The sequence below is a fragment of the Somniosus microcephalus genome, chromosome 11 (genome assembly GCF_052327205.1).
Source record: "Somniosus microcephalus isolate GS21.2 chromosome 11, FLI_Smic_1.0, whole genome shotgun sequence".
Taxonomy (NCBI): Eukaryota; Metazoa; Chordata; class Chondrichthyes; order Squaliformes; family Somniosidae; genus Somniosus; species Somniosus microcephalus.
In genome coordinates this window covers 220,029,912-220,051,948 of record NC_140997.1, presented here as the reverse complement: position 1 = coordinate 220,051,948, position 22,037 = coordinate 220,029,912, and the positions used below count along the sequence as shown (strand labels likewise).

At 46.0% G+C, this 22,037-nt stretch overlaps 2 protein-coding genes across 5 annotated transcripts in view; one reads left to right on the top strand and one right to left on the bottom strand.

The window, feature by feature from the left end:
* mon1a (MON1 secretory trafficking family member A) overlaps positions 1–8,938 on the bottom strand; it is a 67,586-nt gene extending 58,648 nt beyond the window's left edge. The window contains exon 1 of the mRNA XM_086001994.1: positions 8,824–8,938. The gene's annotated coding sequence lies outside the window, so the exon portion shown is untranslated. The remainder of the gene's footprint in view (positions 1–8,823) is intronic.
* A 70-nt stretch (positions 8,939–9,008) lies between these two features.
* The window catches only part of LOC147111259 (RNA-binding protein 5-like), a 51,474-nt gene continuing 38,445 nt past the window's right edge, over positions 9,009–22,037 (top strand). For all 4 annotated transcript variants that reach the window (XM_086001993.1, XM_086001992.1, XM_086001991.1 and 1 more), the window contains exons 1-4: positions 9,009–9,176; positions 14,283–14,357; positions 15,723–15,936; positions 19,938–20,093. In XM_086001993.1, the coding sequence (XP_085858119.1) occupies positions 14,332–14,357; positions 15,723–15,936; positions 19,938–20,093 (396 nt within the window). In that variant the 5' untranslated portion in view covers positions 9,009–9,176; positions 14,283–14,331. The remainder of the gene's footprint in view (positions 9,177–14,282; positions 14,358–15,722; positions 15,937–19,937; positions 20,094–22,037) is intronic.

The window sequence follows — 22,037 nt, the reverse complement described above, 5'->3', positions numbered from 1 at the left end:
CCACCCAAGCCCTATCCCCATAACCCCACGTATTTAATCCCCCCTAACACTAAGGGCCAATTTTTATCATGACCAATCAACCTAACCCGCACATCTTTGGACTGTGGGAGGAAACCGGAGCACCCGGAGGAAACCCACGCAAACACGGGGAGAATGTGCAAACTCCACACAGACAGTCACCCGAGGCCGGATTTGAACCCGGGTCCCTGGCGCTGTGAGGCAACAGTGCTAACCACTATGCCACCGTGCTGCCTAAGGGTCCTAAGGGATACAGAACCAAGGTGGGTAGATGGAGTTAAGATACAGATCAGCCATGATCTAACTGAATGGCACAACAAGCTTGAGCGGCTGGACGGCCTACTACTGTTCCTATGCCTTTGCAACTCAATATCCACCCCTTCCATCATCAGCATTCTATCGGTGAAGTATGCACCATCTGTAGGATGCACTGCAGCAACTCCCTCCCCTATGACCTCTACCACCAGGAAAAACAAGCAATGTCATGGGAACATCACCGTCAAGGTCCCCTTCCAGTCACACACCATCCTGACATGGCCAAATATCGCTGTTCCTTCACCATCGCCGGCGGCACCATCAGCCAACAAGGACTGCAATAAGGCGGCCCACCACCAGGTTCACAGAGGAACCCGGGATAAACAATAAATGTGGCCTTGCCCATGTCACCCACATCTTGGGAACAAATAAAATCAGTGGAGACATCACGGTAGAACCAAGTCCTGTCACCAGCTGATGTCCAAAACACATGTATTTTTCATCAAGGGTCACTTACAGTGACCAGTAAGAAGAATCATGGCCATATTTTGCCTTCCATCGGCCAACAACACCATATAAAGAAAGAAAAACTTGCATTTATATAGCGCCTTTCATGACCACCGGATGTCCCAAAGCGCTTTACAGCCAATGAAGTACTTTTTAAAGTGTAGCCACTGTTGTAATGTAGGAAACACAGCAGCCAATTTGCACACAGCAAGCTCCCACAAACAGCAATGTGATAATCAGTTTGTGCAGTTGATTGAGGGAAAATATTGACCAGAACACCGGGGATAACTCCGCTGCTCTTTATCGAAGTAGTGCCATGGGATCTTTTATGTCCACCTGAGAGAGCAGACGGGGGCCTCAGTTTAACATCTCATCCGAGAGATGGCACCTCCGGCAATGCATAACTCCCTCAGTGCTGCACCGGAGTGTCAGCCTAGCTTTATGTGCTCAAGTCCCTGGAGTGGGACTTGAACCCACAACCTCTGACTCAGGCGAGGGTACCACCAACTGAGCCACTGGCTGACACATATAGTGACTCCACCAAAACCCTGAGTGCCATCATTTCTTTTTAAAGTTTATTTTCTTCCATCTTTCCTGTATTCTAGCCATATCAAATCAAATCAAATCAAATCAACCTTTATTGTCATTGTTAGTGCACAAGTGCAGTACAACGAAATGTAGGCTTGCGGCTCCCGAGTGTACAATTTGGATTAGGACACTTAAACATTTCAACATACATTTGTACATATATATTAGCATAAATATGACCATAATAAAGTGCATCGGCAGATGTGCAGGCTTTAGTGTTTATTTGTGGAGTTCAGTAGGATGACAGCCCTGGGAAAGAAGCTGTTCCTAAATCTGGTCGTACGGGTGCGAATGCATCTGTAGCGTCTTCCAGATGGTAGGAGGGCGAACAGACTGTGGCTGGGGTGGGTAGGGTCTTTGATGATGGACCATGCCCTCCGTAGGCAGCGTTTCTGATATATATGTTCTATGGTCGGTAGCCGGGTGCCGGTGATGCGTTGGGCAGTTTTGACTACCCGCTGCAGGGCTTTCCGGGCATGGGAGCTACAGCTGCTGTACCATACCGTGATACAGTTTGTCAGGATGCTCTCTATAGTGCAGCGGTAGAAGTTAGAGAGGATCAGGGGTGACAGATTACACCCCTTCAGCCTCCTCAAGAAATATAGGCGCTGCTGGGCCTTCTTCACCAGAGAGGAGGTGTTGAGGGACCAGGAGAGGTCTTCCGTGATGTGGACTCCGAGGAACTTAAAGCTGGCCACCCTTTCCACCTCCGCCCCATTGATGTGGATGGGGGTGTGACTTCCGTCTTTGGACTTCCTGAAGTCCGCGATTATTTCCTTTGTTTTCTTGGTGTTAAGGGCCAGGTTGTTGTCGGCGCACCACTTCACGAGATGCTGGACCTCCTCCCTGTAGGCTGACTCATCATTGTTGGTGATCTGGCCTACTACCGTGGTGTCATCTGCAAACTTGATGATGGTGTTGGAACCATTAACAGCCACACAGTCGTGGGTGAAGAGGGAGTAGAGGAGGGGGCTCAGCACACATCCTTGTGGGGCCCCCGTGTTCAGGGTCGGGGGGCGGGGAGGTGTGGTTACCTAATTTGACAGACTGGGGTCTGTTTGTTAGGAAGTCCAGGGTCCAGTTGCAGAGGGAAGTGTTCAGGCCAAGAGTTTGGAGTTTGGTGGCCAGCTTGTTGGGGACAATAGTGTTGAATGCTGAGCTGTAGTCTATAAACAACATTCTGATGTAGGTCTCCTTACCATCTAGGTGATTCAGTGCCGAGTGTAGAGCAGTTGTGATTGCATCCTCCGTTGATCTGTTTGCCCGATAGGCAAACTGGTGTTGGTCAAGGGAGGCAGGAACACTGGCTTTGATCGCCATATCATCATTCGCTAGTCTGATTATGCCTCTGTGAAGCACCTTGGGGTGCATTGGCAGGATCTTGCGGAGGCAGCGTTGGTGGTACCTCTCCAGTGCTTTGAGGTGCCTGCTGTACATGGTCCATGTCTCTGAGGCATACAGCAGGGCAGGTATCACTGCTGCCCTGTAGACCATGAGCTTAGTGCCGGGTTTGAGGTCCTGGTCTTCAAACACTCTCTTCCTCAGGGAACCGAAGGCTGCACTGGCACACTGAAGGCGGTGTTGGACTTCGCCATTGACACCTGCCCTTGTTGACAGTAGGCTCCCGAGGTATGGAAAGTGGTCCACGATGTCCAAGGCCTTGTCATGGATTTTGATAATCGGGGAGCAGTACTGTGTGGCGGGGGCAGGTTGGTAGAGGACCTTTGTCTTATGGATGTTTAGTGTAAGGCCCGTGCTCTCGTACGCTTCGGTGAAGGTGTTGACGATGGTTTGGAGTTCAACCTCCGAGAGGCAGGATAGGCGCACCAACGTCAGTGTTCTTGCTCAGGCCAACACCCCCAGTGTAGTAACCTGGGAGGTTATGTGTAACCTGATCCACCAGGTGGTGCTGTGGCAATTGCTCTCCTGAGTTAAGTCTGATCTGTACTGTTGTACTCTTTGTTTTGGCTGCCTCATGGCAGAAGCTTTTATGTGCAAGAGTTGATTAAACCATGTTATGAAGTTAACCTGTGTCTGTCTCCATCTATGGCCCGCTCAAGATACCACATATGGCGACGAGAATAAAGGACGGAAAAGTTTTGGAGTATTCGGAAGAGGTGCTCGGGTTGGTTAGCAAACTAGTCAGAAAAGCACGAGGCTAGGCCGCGGGAGTCGAAACGGAGTTTGATTTTTTGGCTGAAGTGACCGGACTCCAAGGATGGCAGGAACGGTAGGCTCCGTGGCACCTTTTGACAGCAAGTCGCAGTCTTGGGAGGAGTATTGTGAAATACTGAGCCATTTCTTTATGGCAAACGAGGTGGACAGTGCTGAAAAGAAAAGGGCCATTTTACTGAGTTGTGTGGGAGCGCAAACCTATACACAGATGAGGAATCTGCTGAGCCCGGAGCGGCCAGGAGAAAAATCTTTTGACGAGTTGGTGAGTCTACTAAAGAATCATTTCAATCCGAAACCTAGTGAAATAGTACAGAGATGGAAATTCAATTCGAGGATTAGGAGGCCGGAAGAAAGCATTACTGAGTATGTGGAGGAGCTTCGGAAGCTCGCACAGGACTGTAATTTTGGAAATACGCTCACAGTCATGTTAAGGGACAGACTAGTATGCGGAGTTAACGACAACAGTATACAGCAAAGGTTGCTGTCAGAAGAAGGATTAACGTTTGAGACGGCACTTAAAAAAGCACAAGCCATGGAGACGGCTAACAAGGACATTAAGGACTTAAACAGTATGAGCAAGGAGAAATGGAGTAAACCAGTGGGAGGAGCTGTTTTCAAGATGGAAGCTGGCGCGAAAAGTCCACCAGTCGGGGTTGGGGATTGCTACCGATGTGGCGGGACGAGCCATTATGCAAAGGACTGCAGGTTTGCAAAGGCAAAGTGCCACAATTGTGGAAAAATAGGGCACTTAAAGAAAGTCTGTAAAAGGGCAGTGAGTGAGAGAAGCAGTGCTAAAGGGGCAAAGCATGCTAAAGGGGGGAGGGAGAAGTACACAAAGCGGGCAAATTACATACAAGAGGAAGAGTCTAGTGAGTCGGTTTTCACTATATACAGTATAGACACTTCAAGGCCCAACGTACCCCCTCTCACTCAGTATTTGATAGTGAACGGAGGTCAAGTAAAGTTTGAGATTGACACCGGATGTAGTGTAACCATAATGTCGCAGACTGAGTACGCCAAGCTATGGGGGGAAGCAAAAGTACCAGAGCTAGGTACATGCCCCATTAGTCTCAAAACCTACACGGGACAGAAGGTGGACATTTTGGGGGCGGCCGAAGTACAAGTGGAACACAAAGGAGTCACCAAAGAGCTTACGGTGGTAGTGGTAGCAGGGTCAGGGCCAAACCTGTTAGGGCGAGGGTGGATCAGTGAGTTGAGTGTGTACTGGCAGGCAATGAATAAAATGGAGGACAGTACAGAGGCACTGCAAGAAGTGCTGATGAAGCATGAGTTAGTGTTCAAGGACGAACTGGGCACCTTAAGGGGAGCCACAGCCAAGAGTCATGTAGCCAGTGATGCCACGCCTCGTTTCTTTAAACCAAGGTCGGTACCTTTTGCAATGAAAACCAAGGTGGAGGCGGAACTAGATCGCCTGCTAAAGGACAAAGTAATAGAACCAGTGAAATTTTCAGACTGGGCGGCACCAATAGTCCCGGTATTGAAGCCCGACGGTAACATAAGGGTGTGTGGTGACTATAAATTAACAGTGAACAGAGTATCATCACTGGAACAGTACCCCATTCCGAGAATGGAGGACATGTTAACATCGCTCGCTGGGGGACAAAGATTCAGCAAACTGGACATGAGTCATGCGTATCAGCAGATATTGCTAGATGAAGAATCAAAAAAGTTTGTCACGGTGAACACGCACAAGGGGCTGTTCACGTATGCCAGGTTACCATTAGGTGTCAGTTCTAGCCCAGCAATATTCCAACGGACTATGGAGGGCATTCTGCAGGGCATTCCAAAGGTGGCCGTGTACTTAGATGATATTCTGCTAACAGGAAGTGACGATCAGGATCACTTAAAAACACTGGACAAAGTGCTACAGCGGCTGGAAGAGGCGGGGCTATGCCTGAAACGGAGTAAGTGTAGTTTCATGGAGAAGGAAGTTACATTCCTGGGACATCGGGTGGATGCCACAGGCCTCCATCCATTACCAGGGAAAGTGCGGGCAGTGCAGGATGCACCTGCACCCACCTCAGTGACTGAACTGAAAGCCTATCTAGGGCTCCTGAATTATTATAACCGGTTTCTTCCAAACTTATCGATGCTGCTGGCACCCCTGCACAAACTGCTGAGAAAGGAGGAGCCATGGCGTTGGGGGCCAGAGCAAGCGAAAGCGTTTCAGCAGTCAAAGGAGCTACTTCAGTCCAGCAGGGTGTTAGTGCATTATGACGAGAAGAAGGAGCTGATAATGTCCTGCGACGCATCACCCTATGGAGTGGGGGCAATGTTGGCCCACCGCATGCCAGATGGAGCGGAAAGGCCCATCGGGTTTGTTTCACGCACGCTCACAGCTGCGGAAAAGAACTAATCACAGCTTGATAAAGAGGGGTTGGCCATTATATTTGGAGTAAAGAAATTCCATAAGTACATATATGGGAGGAAGTTTGTAATCAGTACTGACCACAAGCCTCTTATTAGCTTACTGAATGAGATGAAAGCGGTGCCTCAAATGGCATCACAGAGAATAATGAGATGGGCAGTAATACTAAGAGCCTATGAATATGTGATCACGTACAGAGCCGGCAAGGAAAATGGGAACGCGGATGCTCTCAGCCGCCTGCCCTTCTCAAAATCTCCTCGCAGTACTTCCCCTGAGGAGCACGTCCTGATGCTGGATCAGGAGATCAGTCCCCTGATGACTTCAGCGCAAATCCAGGGCTGGACAGCCAAGGACCCCGTTCTGTCAAGGGTCCGTGAGTATGTGTTGAAAGGCTGGCCAGATCACCGTGAAGGACCGGAGTTCGCGCCGTACAGACAGAGACAGCACGAGCTCAGTGTCCAAAATGGATGTGTGCTATGGGGAGCACGCATCATAGTCCCAGAGCGGGGACGCTCTACTTTGATGGAACAGTTGCATCAATCGCACCCAGGAATGACTAGAATGAAAGGACTGGCTAGGAGCTACCTGTGGTGGCCTAACTTGGATGCTGAAATTGAGTCAAAGGTAAAGTCATGCACTATATGTCAGGAACGGAGGAAAGCACCTGCCGGGGCACCACTCCATCCCTGGGAGTGGCCCAGCAAACCCTGGCGGAGAATTCACATAGACTATGCGGGACCTTTTAGGGGCAAAATGTTTTTGGTGCTGGTAGACGCTCACTCAAAGTGGATCGACGTTTATCCAGTGAGCTCTGCAACGACTGATGCCACACTGAATTGTCTCAGGAACAGCTTCAGCACACATGGTATTCCAGAAATGATTGTATCCGACAATGCACAGTGTTTTGTTAGTGAAGGGAGCAAAGAATTCATGGTAAGGAATGGAATCACACGTCACCTCGGCTCCATATCATTCAGCCTCAAATGGGTTAGCTGAGCGAGCCGTGCAGACTTTTAAGGAGCTCATGAGGAAGAGCTCAGGTGACACCCTGGAGACCAAGCTCAATAGAGCCTTGTTTAGTTATCGTATAACACCCCAAGCTACCACGGGGCTTTCTCCGGCTGAGTTGATGATGGGGAGAAAGTTGCGGTGCACGTTAGACCTGATACACCCAGATCTCAAAAGCAAGGTTGAGACAAAACAAACAAGCCAAAAAGCGTACCATGACAAACATACTAAAGCTCGCCATTTCGCCATAGGGGACTCTGTGTACACCCGGAACTTCGGTTATGGACCTAAATGGATACCAGGACTAATCCAGGACATTACAGGACCTGTGTCGTACTCCGTGTTACTAGGGGATGGTCGAGGGGTTCGTCGGCATGTGGATCAGCTTTTCAGCCGGCAGCAGGGGGAACTGCCTCAGATGGAACAAAGGGCAGTAGAGGAGGCTGTTCCAGGACCCAGCACGGCTTATAAGGTACCAGTGGACACTGGTACTGCCAGGCCACAGCGGGACAGAGTAAAACCAACATCAGAGACTACTCCAATCTCAAGTGCGAATGAATCCGAGAATCCACCACAAGTGAAATTAAGACATTCACAAAGGATTCGCAAGCAACCAGAAAGACTTATACAAACCTGTTAAATTAGTCAGGGGTTAACCATGGTTAGAGCATACTGGTTAGTTAAAACGTAGTACCTAGTAAGGGTTATTGTTTAAGAATTGCATACGGCAATCTTAAGGGGGGAGGAGTGTAGTAACCTGGGAGGTTATGTGTAACCTGATCCACCAGGTGGTGCTGTGGCAATTGCTCTCCTGAGTTAAGTCTGATCTGTACTGTTGTACTCTTTGTTTTGGCTGCCTCATGGCAGAAGCTTTTATTTGCAAGAGTTGATTAAACCATGTTATGAAGTTAACCTGTGTCTGTCTCCATCTATGGCCCGCTCAAGATACCACACCCAGCATCGAAGCTTTGACCACGCTCGATCAGCTCCGATGGACGGGCCACATCACCCGCATGCCTGATACGAGACTCCCAAAACAAGCGCTCTACTCGGAGCTCCGACACGGCAAGAGAGCCCCAGGTGGGCAGAGGAAACGCTTCAAGGACACCCTCAAAGCCTCCTTGAAAACGTGCAACATCCCCACCGACACCTGGGAATCCCTGGCCCAGGACCGCACAAAGTGGAGGAGAAGAATCCGGGAAGGCGCCGAACACCTCGAGTCTCTTCGCCGGGAGCAAGCGGAAGCCAAGCGCAGGCAGCGCAAGGAGCGCACATCAACCCAAGCACCCCACCCGCCCCTTCAACCACCGTCTGCCCCACCTGTGACAGAGACTGTAGGTCCCACATTGGACTCATCAGTCACCTGAGAAATCATTTTTAATGTGGAAGGTTCAGAGGGACTGCCTAAGAGAAGAATGTCAATCTCCCTCAAAATCTTATATGTTTCAATGAGATCACCTCTCATTCTTCTAAACCCGAGAGAGTACAGGCAAGAAAGCCATTAATCGGTCCAGGCAGCGGGCGGTCGAGGGGGTCGTCTGGCCTGATTGCCTCCCGCCCTTCCGCGGCCATGTTCGCGCCCGGGTGGCCCTGGAGATGGAGCACGCGGTCTCCGCCGGCACGCTCGAGCAATTTCGTGACCGGTGGGCGCCGCGGGGACTGGAGTGCATAATTAGTTCAAATAATCAAATTTTAATTTGAGGGGTTAAGGTTTATTTAAGGGGTTATTGGTTTTTAGTTACAATTTATTTGTTAATTTGGTTTCACACAAGAGGAGAGAGTACAGGCCCAATCTGCTCAATAAGTGGAAGAGCCAGAATGACGTCCCTCAAACACAGGACTACAACTCCCACCAGATTGACCCAAAGTATTTCCGGCCGAACCTTCTTTCACGGCGGCGTCCTCCTCGGCGCGGATTGCAGGCTGGAGGCGATGGGCGGACCTTCTTTCTCCTGGCGTGCCGCGCAGCGTCCTCCTCCTCCTTCCACGTACGTTGAAGTCGATGGGCGGACCTTCTTCCTCCCGGCGTGCCGCGCGCTCGCCTTGTCTCCGACCCGACGAGCGCCGGCGCCATTTTGTCGCTGTGAGCTGCGAAGCGGGAGGTTGAGGCGCTTTCTTCTGCACCGGGCGAGTCACCGGCCATTTGCGGCGACCGCTTGTGTTGGCCCCAGCGTCGGTGGGTTAAAGAGTATCGCGGGGGAAGAGGAGGAAAACAAAAAGCGAGCGTTTAAACGAGGTAAAGAACTCGACAGCAGAACGGGCGGGGGGTGTAACGTTGGGAGGATGCAGCCATTGAAAACCAGGCCAACACAGAAAGCCACAGCCACTGGGCACTGCCACACACACACCATCTTGCACCATACAATAGTGCAGTGTCATCTCGGCTAGCTGACTAGCTTGGATTAAAATCTACTTTTATTTCCTGAAAAGGGATTATTAAAAATTTCACTTGCATTGTGTACCTTTTTTAAAAGTACTAATTTATCATGATTTTGCAATCAGATTCTGTTTAGAGCTGGCTGGGAGCTGATTTATGTTAAATATTTTTTTGTTGAAAGCTGGATCATTTTACTTGCATATGTGTTTTGCTTGGCTAAATTTTAATAAGGCTAGATATACGATCGAGAGTTGTGTCTGCCCTCTTATTTAAATGAGTTTTATTCCAAAAGATGATCTCTCTCCAAATCCCTGTCACTGTAGAATTGGGAATTGTATAGAGTCTACAGCACAGAAACAGGTCGTTCGGCCCAACTGGACTGTACCAGAGTTTATACTCCACATGAGCCTCCTCCCGCTCTTAATTATTTCTGCCCATTTGTCTCGGTGTATCTTTTTTTGATGTACATATCAATACCACTCTGTGTGGCACCGAGTTCCATATTTTCACCACTCTCTAAATACATTCTTCCTAAATTCTTTATTTGATATGTTAATGTTTATCTTTTATTTATAACCCCTTGTTCTGGACTCGCCCACAAGTGGAAATAGTCTTCACATCCACCCTGTTGACCCTCTTCATAATTTTAACTATCTGTATTTGGTCTCCTCTAGTCTCTTTTTCCAGAGAAAGAGCTCCAGCCAACTCAGTCTTTCCTGGTAGTTGCATCCTCTCAATTCTGGTAAGATCCTGGTAAATCTTTTCTGCACTTTCTCCAGTACTTCAATATCGTTTTGTAGTATGGAGACTGGAACTGTGCACAGTATTCCAGGTGTAGGCTCCTGGTTAGAAATGCCTTGATTTCAAAATTCTCATCCTTGTTTTCAAATCCCTCCGTGGCCTTCCATTTCGATGTTGATTGAGGGATAAATATTGGCCAGGACACCGGGGATAACTCCCCTGCTCTTCTTCGAAATAGTGCCATGGGATCTTTTATGTCCACCCAAGAGAGCAAACAGGGCCTTGGTTTAATGTCCTAGGCAGCTGAAGGCATAGCCACCAATGATTGAGCGATTAAAATCAAGGATACTTGAGGGCCGAATTAGAGGAGCGCAGATATCTTTTGGGAGGGGGCAGGGAGGTGTGTGGGGCTGGAGGAGATTGCAGAACAAAGGAGGGGCGAGGCCATGGAGGGATTTGAAAAGGATGAGAATTTTAAAATCGAAGCGAGCCAATGTAGGTCAGCGAGCGCGGGGATGGTGGGCGACCGGGACTTGGTGCGAGTCAGACACGAGCAGCAGAGTTTTGGATGACCTCAAGTTTACGGGAGGTAGAACGCGAGAGGCCAGCCAGGAATGCGTTGGAATAGTCAAGTCTAGCGGTAACAAAGGCATGGATGAGGGTTTCAGCAGCGAATGAGCTGAGGCAGAGGCAGGCAATGTTGTGGAGGTGAAAATAGGCGGTCTTAGTTATGGCGCAAATGTGTGGTCAGAAGCTCATTTCAGGGTCAAATATGGCATCAATGTTGCGAACAGTCTGGCTCAGTATCAGACAGATGCTCGGGAGAAGGATGGAGTTGGTGGCTAGGGAACTGAGTTGGTGGCGGGGACTGAAGACAATAGCTTCGGTCTTCCAAATATTTAATTGGAGAAAAAATTCTGCTCCTCCAGTACTGGATGTCTGACAATTTAGAGACTGTGGAGGGGTCGAGAGAGGTGGTGGTGAGGTAGAGCTGGGTGTCGTCAGCATACATGTGGAAACTGACGCTGTCGGATGATGTCGCCAAGGGGCAGCATGTAGATGAGAAATAGGAAGGGGCCAAGGATAGATCCTTGGGGGACACCAGAGGTAACAATACGGGAACAGGAAGAGAAGCCATTGTAGGTGATTGGCTACGATTCGATGGATAAGAATGGAACCAGGCGAGTGCAGTCCCACGTCTGGAATTCTCTCCCTGCACCTCTCTACGCCTCTTTCCTCCTTTTAAGATGCTCCTTAAAACCTACTTCCCTAATTTTGCCTTATGTGGCTCGGTGTCAAAATTTTGTCTGCTAACTCCTGTGATGCGCCTTGGGACGTTTTACTATGTTTTTGGCGCTATATATATCCATGCTGACTTTATTATATTCTGCATCTCTAAATGGTCTGTTATGTAATCTCTTGGCAAATGTTAAATATATTCAAGAAGGAGTTCAATATATTTCTTAAGGCTAAAGGGATCAAGGGATATGGGGAGAAAGCAGGGACAGGGTACTGAATTTGGATGATCAGCCATGATCGCATTAAATGGCGGAGCAGGCTCGAGGGGCCGAATGGCCTACTCCTGCTCCTATCTTCTATGTTTCTGTGTTCTAGTATCTTTCCTGTCACCAGTATTAAGCTAACTGCACTGCCGTTCCCTTGATTAGTTCTATCTCCCTTTTTGAAGATGGGAATTAAGTTTGCTGTTCACCAGTCCTCTTCAATTTTCTCACCTTACATGGGTGTCCCACTGCCTTTGCTGTTCACTGGTTCATTATTTCTTTAATCCTTCCTTCCATTACTTGACTGAGATGGTCTGCTATATCGTCCAACAGTCATTTTGCTTGTACCACCTCTTTTTGTTTTCCCCTCCGCTCCATTTTTTCTGATTCTATTACGTAATATGCTTCCCTGAAGAAAGATATGAACCTGGAACATTATCTCTTCTCTCCACAGATAATGCTATGGATATACTTTTGAGGAGGGCACATTGTTGGGCCATAGTATGGGGAGCTCCGTATCCAATCTTGCTCGGCGAAAATGCAAAGTGTTTCATTTTCCAATGCGCGCACACTTCACCTCGAGCACAGGATTCACACAAAAAGAAGCCGAACAGTTATTATTGAACTCTTGCAGACTAATTAGATAAAACAATACCTACGATATGCGTGTGGATATTTTTCACTTGAGTAATTTTGTGTTAAAGTACCGAGGGTTCCTCGAAAATGTCAGTTAGCGACAAGCTGAGGTACATTCTAATTATTTCTATGGTTGTCTGCAAAAGTGCATCACAGAATCTAACAAGCCATCTTAAACAAATATTTTTAATGCTGTGGATGACCTGGAAGCATAATTTGGGAAGTAAATGGTGTTCAAGGAGTTTGAGGAGAGATAGTTCATTTGGTTTGGGTCAATGCATATTATGATTGTGCCTTGGGATGAAGGGGTGAACTGGGGCTGAAGTAAATTACTGAGAATATCTGTATATAAGTCTTATGCCTGCATGTACTTCCTGCATGATAAATTCTTATGTTCACATTTATAACGAAAGCTTGTTGAGCTGCAATTACTTCGCCCCAGTGGAAGCGTTGCAGTGCCACTACTGGTGGGAGGATATAATTACAGTAGCGTTTCCATTATGAGTGTGAATGTTGGAATTTATCATGAAAATATAAAAATAAGGACCAAATGTATGACTTTAAAAGGGGGGCTTAATTATGCCTGTGTGCTCTGGTCCAGTTATCCCTTGACTTCTACCCTTGCTTCACCTGAAAACACTTGCTTTTGACTCCCTATGTGCAAAGCCATGGGAGATTGACGAGTGCGTATTGTACTTGATAAAGTTAGTCTTTAATGTTGAAGAACTGGTTAAGGAATAACACTTGTACAAACATGCATAGCATTAGATTCATAGCTCACGACTGGATGTGCTGTGGAAGAATTTTAATTTAGTACATTGAATCTGCTGGATTAAATCATGGTGTGGAGATGCCGGTGTTGGACTGGGGTGGACAAATGTGAGAAGTCACACAACACCAGGTTATAGTCCAACAGCTTTATTTGAAATCACAAGCTTTCGGAGTGCTGCTCCTTCGCCTGACGAAGGAGCAGCGCTCCGAAAGCTTGTGATTTCAAATAAAGCTGTTGGACTATAACCTGGGATTAAATCATGTAGTTGCTGGGCCTTCAACTGAGAATAACTAAAGTTGCCGGTCTCTAAACCTAAGTGTGGGGGATTTACTGAGTGAAGTACAAACCGCTGCATGGATTGCTACCTTGTCTTGCTCCTGTAATTAAGCGTACCTGGGTTTGTTGAAAATTATCCATTTTTGCTCGCTCCCTCCCTCTTGTGTAGTCACCACATGCTGGAGACCTCATGGGCTTGCAGCTCTATTTAAGTGGTTACTCGGAGGTGGACAATAACTATCCTGGGTGACAGGCCTGCTTGTTGCTTCTAGAAGTGGCACAGGTTAGGAACTTACTGTGGGAAGTGAGCGGTGGTTGAGGGGGAATGGCAAGCCTAAGCCTGCATTGTATCATTCGATTTAACTCAATGCACTGGAGTTGCAGAGTGCTCTTTTGAATATAATGTCTCATTCGAATTCTGGAGCAGTCTAGCATTTATTCTTCGTCACCTCTCAAGATTGCACAAATAATAATTTTATGTTGGATAATACTCTCTCCAACTTTTTTTATGTGGTGATCCTGAATTTGTAGCTGTTAAAAGGTGGGCCCAGGTTGCTCGATAACTACGTTAATTATTATGGACCACCAAATCATTTTCTGCAGAAAATACATAGCGAGAGTAATGGGTATTTTGTTTAGGGCAGTAACCCAATCACATGATTCTACTGACACCTTATAGAGAATGAACCCAGATTAGTTTACATTCCTCATTTGAAGCCTAGAATTTGACTATTGTCTGGCATCCCTTTGGGGCAGTTGTGACCCATACTACATGTTGTTTCTCTTCCCATCGTGGAGGGGGGGGAGGTTTGCTGATCTTTTGAAGATTGAGGTATTGTTCTGCAACAATGGACAAAGGGTGGTGCCAATATTGTGACATAAGATCTGAAGCTACAGTGGATCGTGAGTTGTGTTTTAACTGCTTTTTAGAGAGTGGGAGTGCAGAAGTGGGTTGCTGTAGGTCATGAGGAAATTCAGTTTCCTGCTTCTTTTATCACCATGCTCTTGTGTTCAGGATATTTTTCTTTTTAACTGTAGATTGCTACTCAAAGCTTTGGAAGAACTGAGTTCACCATAACCAGTAACAATGGGCTATGACAAATATGATAAACGGTAAGAATTTCTTCATTCTATTCAGTTATTTCCTTCACCTGTTCATGTACTGTGTGCAATCTATTTCCACCCTTTACCCCCACCTGTGGTCCTCAATAGGTGATGGGGTTTTGAGGCCTTTACCGTCAAAGTTGTGCATAATTTTGTAACGGAAAGGACTTGCTTGCCCTTGTAACAAGGCTGTTAAAACATTTATTAATAACCCATCTTTAAAACATTCATCCCTCTAAGATCTGGAATCATTGTGGTCTTCTGCAAGCATTTATGGAAGAGGAGAATCGTACTGTTGTGCCATTATGTTTGCTGATCTGAAAAAAATTACCACAGGCCTCATTTGTAATGCATCAAGAGTTTTGGCTCAGTGCTTAATTATCCTATTCTGGTTATTTTGCCGCTTAGTATTAAATTGCTATTAGTTTACTTAGTTAAAGCATTCTCAGACAAAATTATGAGAAGGATATGCTTGGCAGGTATTTAATTGAAGTGTCTCATTTTAGAGATTAAATCCCATAATAAAAAGTGTACAGTTTTAATTTTAAATGACTCTTTAACATTTTCCAAATTAGCCCTCTGAAAATATTGTCAGCTAATGTTTTTTTGAGAGAATTCAATGGACACAGTCTAATAGTCCTTGGTTCACATGCTCTGTGAGGTATATGAAATGGATTTTAGTTAGACCCTAGAGTATCATGTAATTGAACTTAATTGTAAGGTAAGTGTGTTTTTCTTAATTAAAATTAACCTTGGAGTAATGCGTGTATGCTTGCACATTTGAGGCAATCAAAATAAATGTTCCTATAAAAAAAATTCTGTTGGTCCCTTACAGATGACTAGAGTTGCTAATATTAGAAGTTGCATTGAAAGTGTTTCCTGCAATAGTGGCCAGTGCACCACCTAAGCCAAAGTGACCAGACCATAGGTGTCTGCACCTGCACAATTTCTAGCAGGGGTCACTGTTGCGACAGGGAGCTCGGAACCTATTTTCACCCTACTCAACCTAGGGCCCCTAACTAACCTAGGGATGCCAAGATCAGGTGCCTCTATACCACCTCTACAACTGAAATCGGCTAATGGCAGAGTGGGGTTTGAACCTGAGACTTTTCTTGCCAGTGTGCCTCAATCACTCGCTGATTAAACTGGGGAAGCCTCTTGTGTCTCAATAGTGCAGCTGCATTTTCCTAGAAAGAGGAATATTGTAGTGATTTAGAGACATATTAACAAGTTGGTTACACGTTTATGGGGAATAATGAGGATAACATGGGACCTACAATTTCATCATGCAATATACTGGTCTATCTAGACGTATAAATTGTTTGAATTAATTTTCTGGCAAAACGAATGCATTCTTTTATATTTTTTTTGCAGTGAAACCAGTCGAAGTGAACGGAGTGGCCGTTATGGCTCTGAATGGAACAGAGATGAGCATCGAGAGTCGCGAGGTAGACGAGACTATGACTATAAGGATGTTGATTATCGTGCTCCACCAAATCACAACAGGGACTACGACCGTGATAGACGCCGCAATGACTATCGGAATAATGACCGCCATCAAGACTACAGGAACTATGAGAATTCTGAGGTATGCACCCCTGCTTATGTCGGAATAGTAGTTGGCATTACTCCCATGTTGCTGAAGCGCTTCCTGTTTTAGGTTTCCTTCTGTAGCCCAAAGGGCATGTGGATGGCCTTTTCCCAATCTCTTGTCAGTGCAGTTTTTGATATCAGTGTCAGGTCAGGGAGCCAAGCCTTCAGTGACCACGCATTTCTTTTTAGAAACATAGAAGATAGGAGCAGGAGTAGGCCATTCGGCCCCTCGAGCCTGCTCTGTCAGTCAATGCGATCATGGCTGATCATCCAAATTCAGTACCCTGTCCCTGCTTTCTCCCCATATCCCTTGATCCCTTTAGCCTTAAGAAATATATCCAAATCCTTCTTGAATATACTTAATGAATTGGCCTCTACTGCCTTCTGTGGTAGAGAATTCCACAGGTTCACCACTCTGGGTGAAGAAATTCCTCCTCATTTCTGTCCTAAATGGATTACCCCTTATCCTTAGACTGTGACCCCTGGTTCTGGACTCCCCGACCATCGGGAACATCCTTCCTGCATCTAGTCTGTCCAGGCCTGACAGAATTTTATAAGTTTCAATGAGATCCCCTCTCATTCTTCTAAACTGCAGCGAATATAAACCCAATCGACCCAATCTCTCCTCATACGTCATTCCTGCCATCCCAGGTATCAGCCTGGTGAATCTTCGCTGAACTCCTTCCATGGCAAGAACATCCTTCCTCAGATAAGGCGACCAAAACTGCACACAATACTCGAGATGTGGTCTCACCAAGGCCCTGTATAACTGCAGCAAGAATGTGTACTTGGAATGTGGGTGGAGATGTTGACGGTCACTGGGGAGTGCTGAGCCTTCTCTTATTTGAGATGGTCATTCTCATGCTTGGGTGGTGTGAATGTTACCTGCCATTTCAGCATAAAAGTCTAGATGTTGTCCAAGTCCTTTAGGCTAACATGGGCAGCTTTATTGTAAGAAGGGTTGGAAATGGAACTGAACACTGGCAAATAAATGCATTCCTACCCTTATGACTGGAGGGAAAGCCATTGATGAAGCAGCTGAAGATGGTTGGTCCAAGGATGTTTCCAGGAGGAACTCCCACAGCACTGTTGTGGGGCTGCATTGATTGGCCTCCAGCAACCACCCATCTTCCTTTGTTCCTTGTGTTGGCCACTGGAGGGTTTTCCCTTTGATCAGCATTGACCTCAGTTTCGCTAGGGTTCCTTGGTGCTATGCTCTGTTGAATGCTATCTCAATATCAAGGTCAGTTACTGTAACCTCTACATTGGCATTCACCTCTTGCATCCATGTCTGAGGTCTGGCGCTTCGTGTTTCTGCTAGAACCCAAATTGAGTGTCTGAGCAGTCATTGGTAAGCAGATTTTGGTTGACACGAGTGACACCTTCCATCACTTTACTGATGATTCGGAGGAGTCTGATGGGACAGTAATTGGCGGGCTTAGCTGTTCTTACTTTTTATTTGTTTATGGGATGTGGGCGTCGCTGGCAAGGCCAGCATTTATTGCCCAACCCTAATTGCCCTTGAAGGTGGTGGTGAGCCGCCTCCTTGAACCATCACACTCCTTACTTGTGCCTTGTAGATGGTGGACAGGCTTTGGGGAGTCAGGAGGTGAGACACTCACTGCAGAATACCCAGCCTCTGACCTGCTCTTGTTGCCACGGTATTTATGTGGCTGGTCCAGTTAAGTTTCTGGTCAATGGTGACCCCCAGGATGTTGATAGGGGATTCGGCGATGGTAATGCGGTTGAATGTCATGGGGAGGTGGTTAGACTCTCGCTTGTTGGAGATAGTCATTGCCTGGCATGTCTGTGGCGTGAATGTTACCTGCCACTTATCAGCCCAAGCCTGAACGTCGTCCAGGTCTTGTTGCATGGGGGCATGGACTGCTTCATTATCTGAGGAGATGTGAATGGCACTGTACTGTTCTGTGGGTAATCGTATGGCTTTTACCCAATGCCTCCCTGTGACATGAATTCAAAGTAGCATCCTCCTACATTGTGCTTCAAGGTGTATTATTGGGGCATCAGCATGGTATCCTGTGAGTTAGTAGAAAATATGGCTTCCTCCTTGTCTTTTGTACCAGTCCTGGATTGAGGATTGGTTAACGGACAGAAAACCGAGAGTGGGAATAAACGGGTCATTTTCGGGTTGGCAGGCTGTAACTAGTGGGGTACCGCAAGGATCAGTGCTTGGGCCTCAGCTACTCACAATCTATATCAATGATTTGGATGAGGGGACCAAATGTAATATATCCAAGTTTGCTGAGGAGGATGCAGAGGCTTCAAGGGGATATAGACAGGCTAAGTGAGTGGGCAAGAACATGACAAATGGAATATAATGTGAAGTTATCCACTTTGGTTGGAAAAATAGAAAGAGTTTTTTTAAATGGTGAGAGATTGAGAAATGTTGGTGTTTCGAGGGACCTGGGTGTCCTTGTACACATCGCTGAATGTTAACATGCAGGTACAGCAAGCAATTACAAAAACAAATGGTATGTTGGCCTTCATTACAAGAAGATTTGAGTACAAGAGTAAAGACGTCTTGCTGCAATGACATAGGGCCCTGGTGAGACCACACCTGGAATATTGTGTACAGTTTTGGTCTCCTTACCCAAGGAAGGATATACTTGCCATAGAGGGAGTGCAACAAAGGTTCACTAGACTGGTTCCTGGGATGGGGGGATTGACTAGACTAGGCCTATATTCTCTAGCGTTTAGAAGAATGCGAGGTGATCTCATTGTAACATACACAATTCTTACAGGGTAGATGCAGGGAGGATGTTTCCCCTGGCTGGGGAGGCTAGATCCGGGGGGTCACAGTCTCAATAAGGGGTCGGCCATTTAGGACTGAGATGAGAAATATCTTCACTCAGAGGGTGGTGAATCTTTGGAATTCTCTACCCCAGAGGGCTGTGGAGACTGTTAAGTATATTCAAGGCAGAGATCAATAGATTTTCAGATATTAAGGGACTCAAGGGAGTGGGTATAGTGCATGAAAGTGGAGTTGAGGTAGAAGATCAGCCATGATCTTATTGAATGGTGGAGAAGGGTCGAATGGCCTACTCCTCCTATTTCTTATGTTCTTAAAGTGCAGATGGAGTCAGCCTGTTCAGCCTTCTCATCCTATTCTGCTACATCATTTACTGTGTATGTGTTAATTATTTTATTCCTGTATTTCCCAATCAATTCTTGGCCAGTCTACTGTACTTGTACCCAGAGACTTGGTGTTCAATCTGATGTCGCTGTGTAGCATGCTAAAGGTTATTTAATGAACAGGTTTTGTGATGTTTGGGTGTATATTCAAATAGTTTCAAAACGGGTATTTCATGGTAATAAGACTTGTATGACTGTGTTAAGCCATCATTGTGGTTGTCATGCCTCATTTACACAGGGCATTGGCCTTGACTGTCAATGTCTGCCAAAAAAAAGTTGGCAAATGAAATCAAACTGGCCCTGGAATTCTTTGCTTTATTTACTACGTGGAAGAGATTTGACAGCCATGATCTAATTGGGTTCAGGTGGCAGTTATAAATAGTTTGGGCTTTAATCCAGTAGCTTACAGCATCAGCTAAACTCATGAGATTCCTCTTTGTTAATCACTCTTGGGTGTGTCACTGTATTATCTGTTTAGCCCCAATTTTAATCGGTTAATATTGTAGGTAGGCTTAGAGTGCATTGGCACCAATATGCTATAAGTAAAAAAAAAAAAAAAAATCAAATTTAACTCTATGCTTAAAACTCGTGCCCTATACTTTTGTGATCTTCTTGATTCACCTCATTGTTTTCTGCTTCACCTGAGTGTTATGCACTGAAAATATTTTTCCAGACACAAACCAAATTTGGGCGGAAACCCTTTGTAATTGTGCTGCTTAATGCTTTTCGCCATTCAAATGGACATTACAGCAAAATTTCACACGCCCACCATTATGCTTTACTGGAATTCTAGTGCTGATAGAGTAAACTACACGGTGAACAAAAAATGTCCCTTGCTTTCAGAATTGTGAAGACGACGGCAGATTCGAAAGACCTGAGGGAAGCCAGTACTGTGATGGTGACTACAAGGACCATGATTACAGAAACGATGGAGCTGAAGAGAGGGAGAACAAAACAATTATGTTAAGAGGTCTTCTGCCGTCAACAACCAGGGAGGATGTGTGTACATTTTTTTTAAGGACTTTTTAACTAAAATTTGGGTTTATTTTGTTTCTAGGAGTATTGGAGGGAAGGGTTCTCAACAGTTTTTTTTTAAAGTATGTACTTGAGGATTAAAATGTCTACAAATGTGGTGTTTTAGAGAAGGACAACGTATACTAGAACAATTTGTTCATATTTTGAAGAGGGGTGGGGAAACAAAGTACAGGAAACTCTCGATTTACCGGCACCTAAATAACCGGAAATCTCTGTTAACCGGCAAAATTCAGGAGTAGGTTCAGGTACGTTTTACTTCATATTAGTGGCCGTTCCTGGATCTGTGGCTGTGTAACCGGGGTTCCTGCACCTGTTGCTGAGCAACGGGGACGCCTGGATCTGTTGCTGTGTCAGGGGTTCTTGTACCTTTTACTATACCTCTCTGTAATCCGGACTTTTTGATAAACCGGCGCCACGCCGGTCCCGGATAAGAGTTTCCTGTACATGTTTGGAATCCAGATACAGTATGTGGAATTACTTAAGCTAGCTGCAACTTTGATGATTAGTAACAAAGAATTTTCTGCTGTGAAATGGTCCTCCAGCAAACAGTTTGATTTGGAATTATTATATGTAGATACATTAGTGATTCACCACTAATGACATCCTCCACTTCAAGAGCTATTCCTTTAGTCTTTTGCTTTCTGGGATATTACCAGAGTAAAAGACAGCAAGCAGTATCCTGTTGCAAGCTATGTGGGGACCTAGCAGCAAAATGCCACATTTGTTGCAAAATTCAGGAACTTGGCCGGAGCTGCCAAGTGTGGCATGCTTACAGGACTTTTGTGGAAAGAGTGGATGTTTGGGTATGAAGTCCTAATAATTGAGGGCAGTGTTGAAGTTTAATGCTGCAGATCATGTGATCACCTGTGGCTTCCTAAAAAGACAATGTCTTTTCTGGCCAAATAACTCAATTGTCCTAAGTCGGTATTTGCAGTATTAAACTGCAGTCCTTTAAATGTATTACCTTCAAAGGAACCAAGAAAGGTCCAGTTTGCTCTTTCTGAACGGATCATACTCGTGTCTCACACAGCCTGTATTCTTCCATTCTCCTTTTCGTTCTTCCCACTGGCACTAACATTCCACTAAACAGCTGCACAGATACCGTATAGTGGGAGTTACAGGAAACTTTGTGCTATCCGGCACCGACGGGACCGAGCTGCTGCCATTCCCTCAAAACTGCCGGACACTCCAGAGTTAATGTTGAAAGATACAGAGTTTCTCATCTCCATATCTGACAACAAACACTGTTGCTTAGCAACAGCTTCTAAACAGTTGGCTGCAGCTGCAAGCATCTGTAGCTGAAGCTGTTGCTATAGCTACAGACCTTGCAGCGCTTGACTGGGGGAGAAAAAAAGCAAAGAAAACAAACGAAAAGAATAAAAAACGGCTCCTGATTTTTGCCGGTGGCTCCAGCTTGCCGGATGGTTTGCCTCCGGATAACTCAAAGTTTCCTGTACATGGGAAAGCATGCATTGTACATTTAAATTTACAAACTAAACGAAGTTTTTTTAATCACGTCTAATTTCTAGCTTCCTGAGCTCTTGCTGCACCAGTGTGGCATTTCCATTTTTCAGAACAACTGTTCCCGTGGGCTCTGCTGAACTATAAGCAATTTTGTGGAGTGGATTTGCACTCACAGTGGGGGGGGCGGGGGGTGCTAGGTCCTGACTGCCTTGCAAAGTTTGCTGTAACTCGCTGTATTATAGTCCAAAGTATTATTTTCTCCTCAAATCTTCATTGCTGAGTTAACCAGTTGTGTTCCAGTATCTGGCCATTATTTGTGTGTGTGAGCTTTTAACAGTGAGTGTCAGCAGACTATTTAGCCTCAGGAGGCATCAAAGCTGATCCCATATTCTCCCGCTATCCAGCCATGAGTTTCCAGCAGGAGTCTCTGAATAGAAGTTGAGA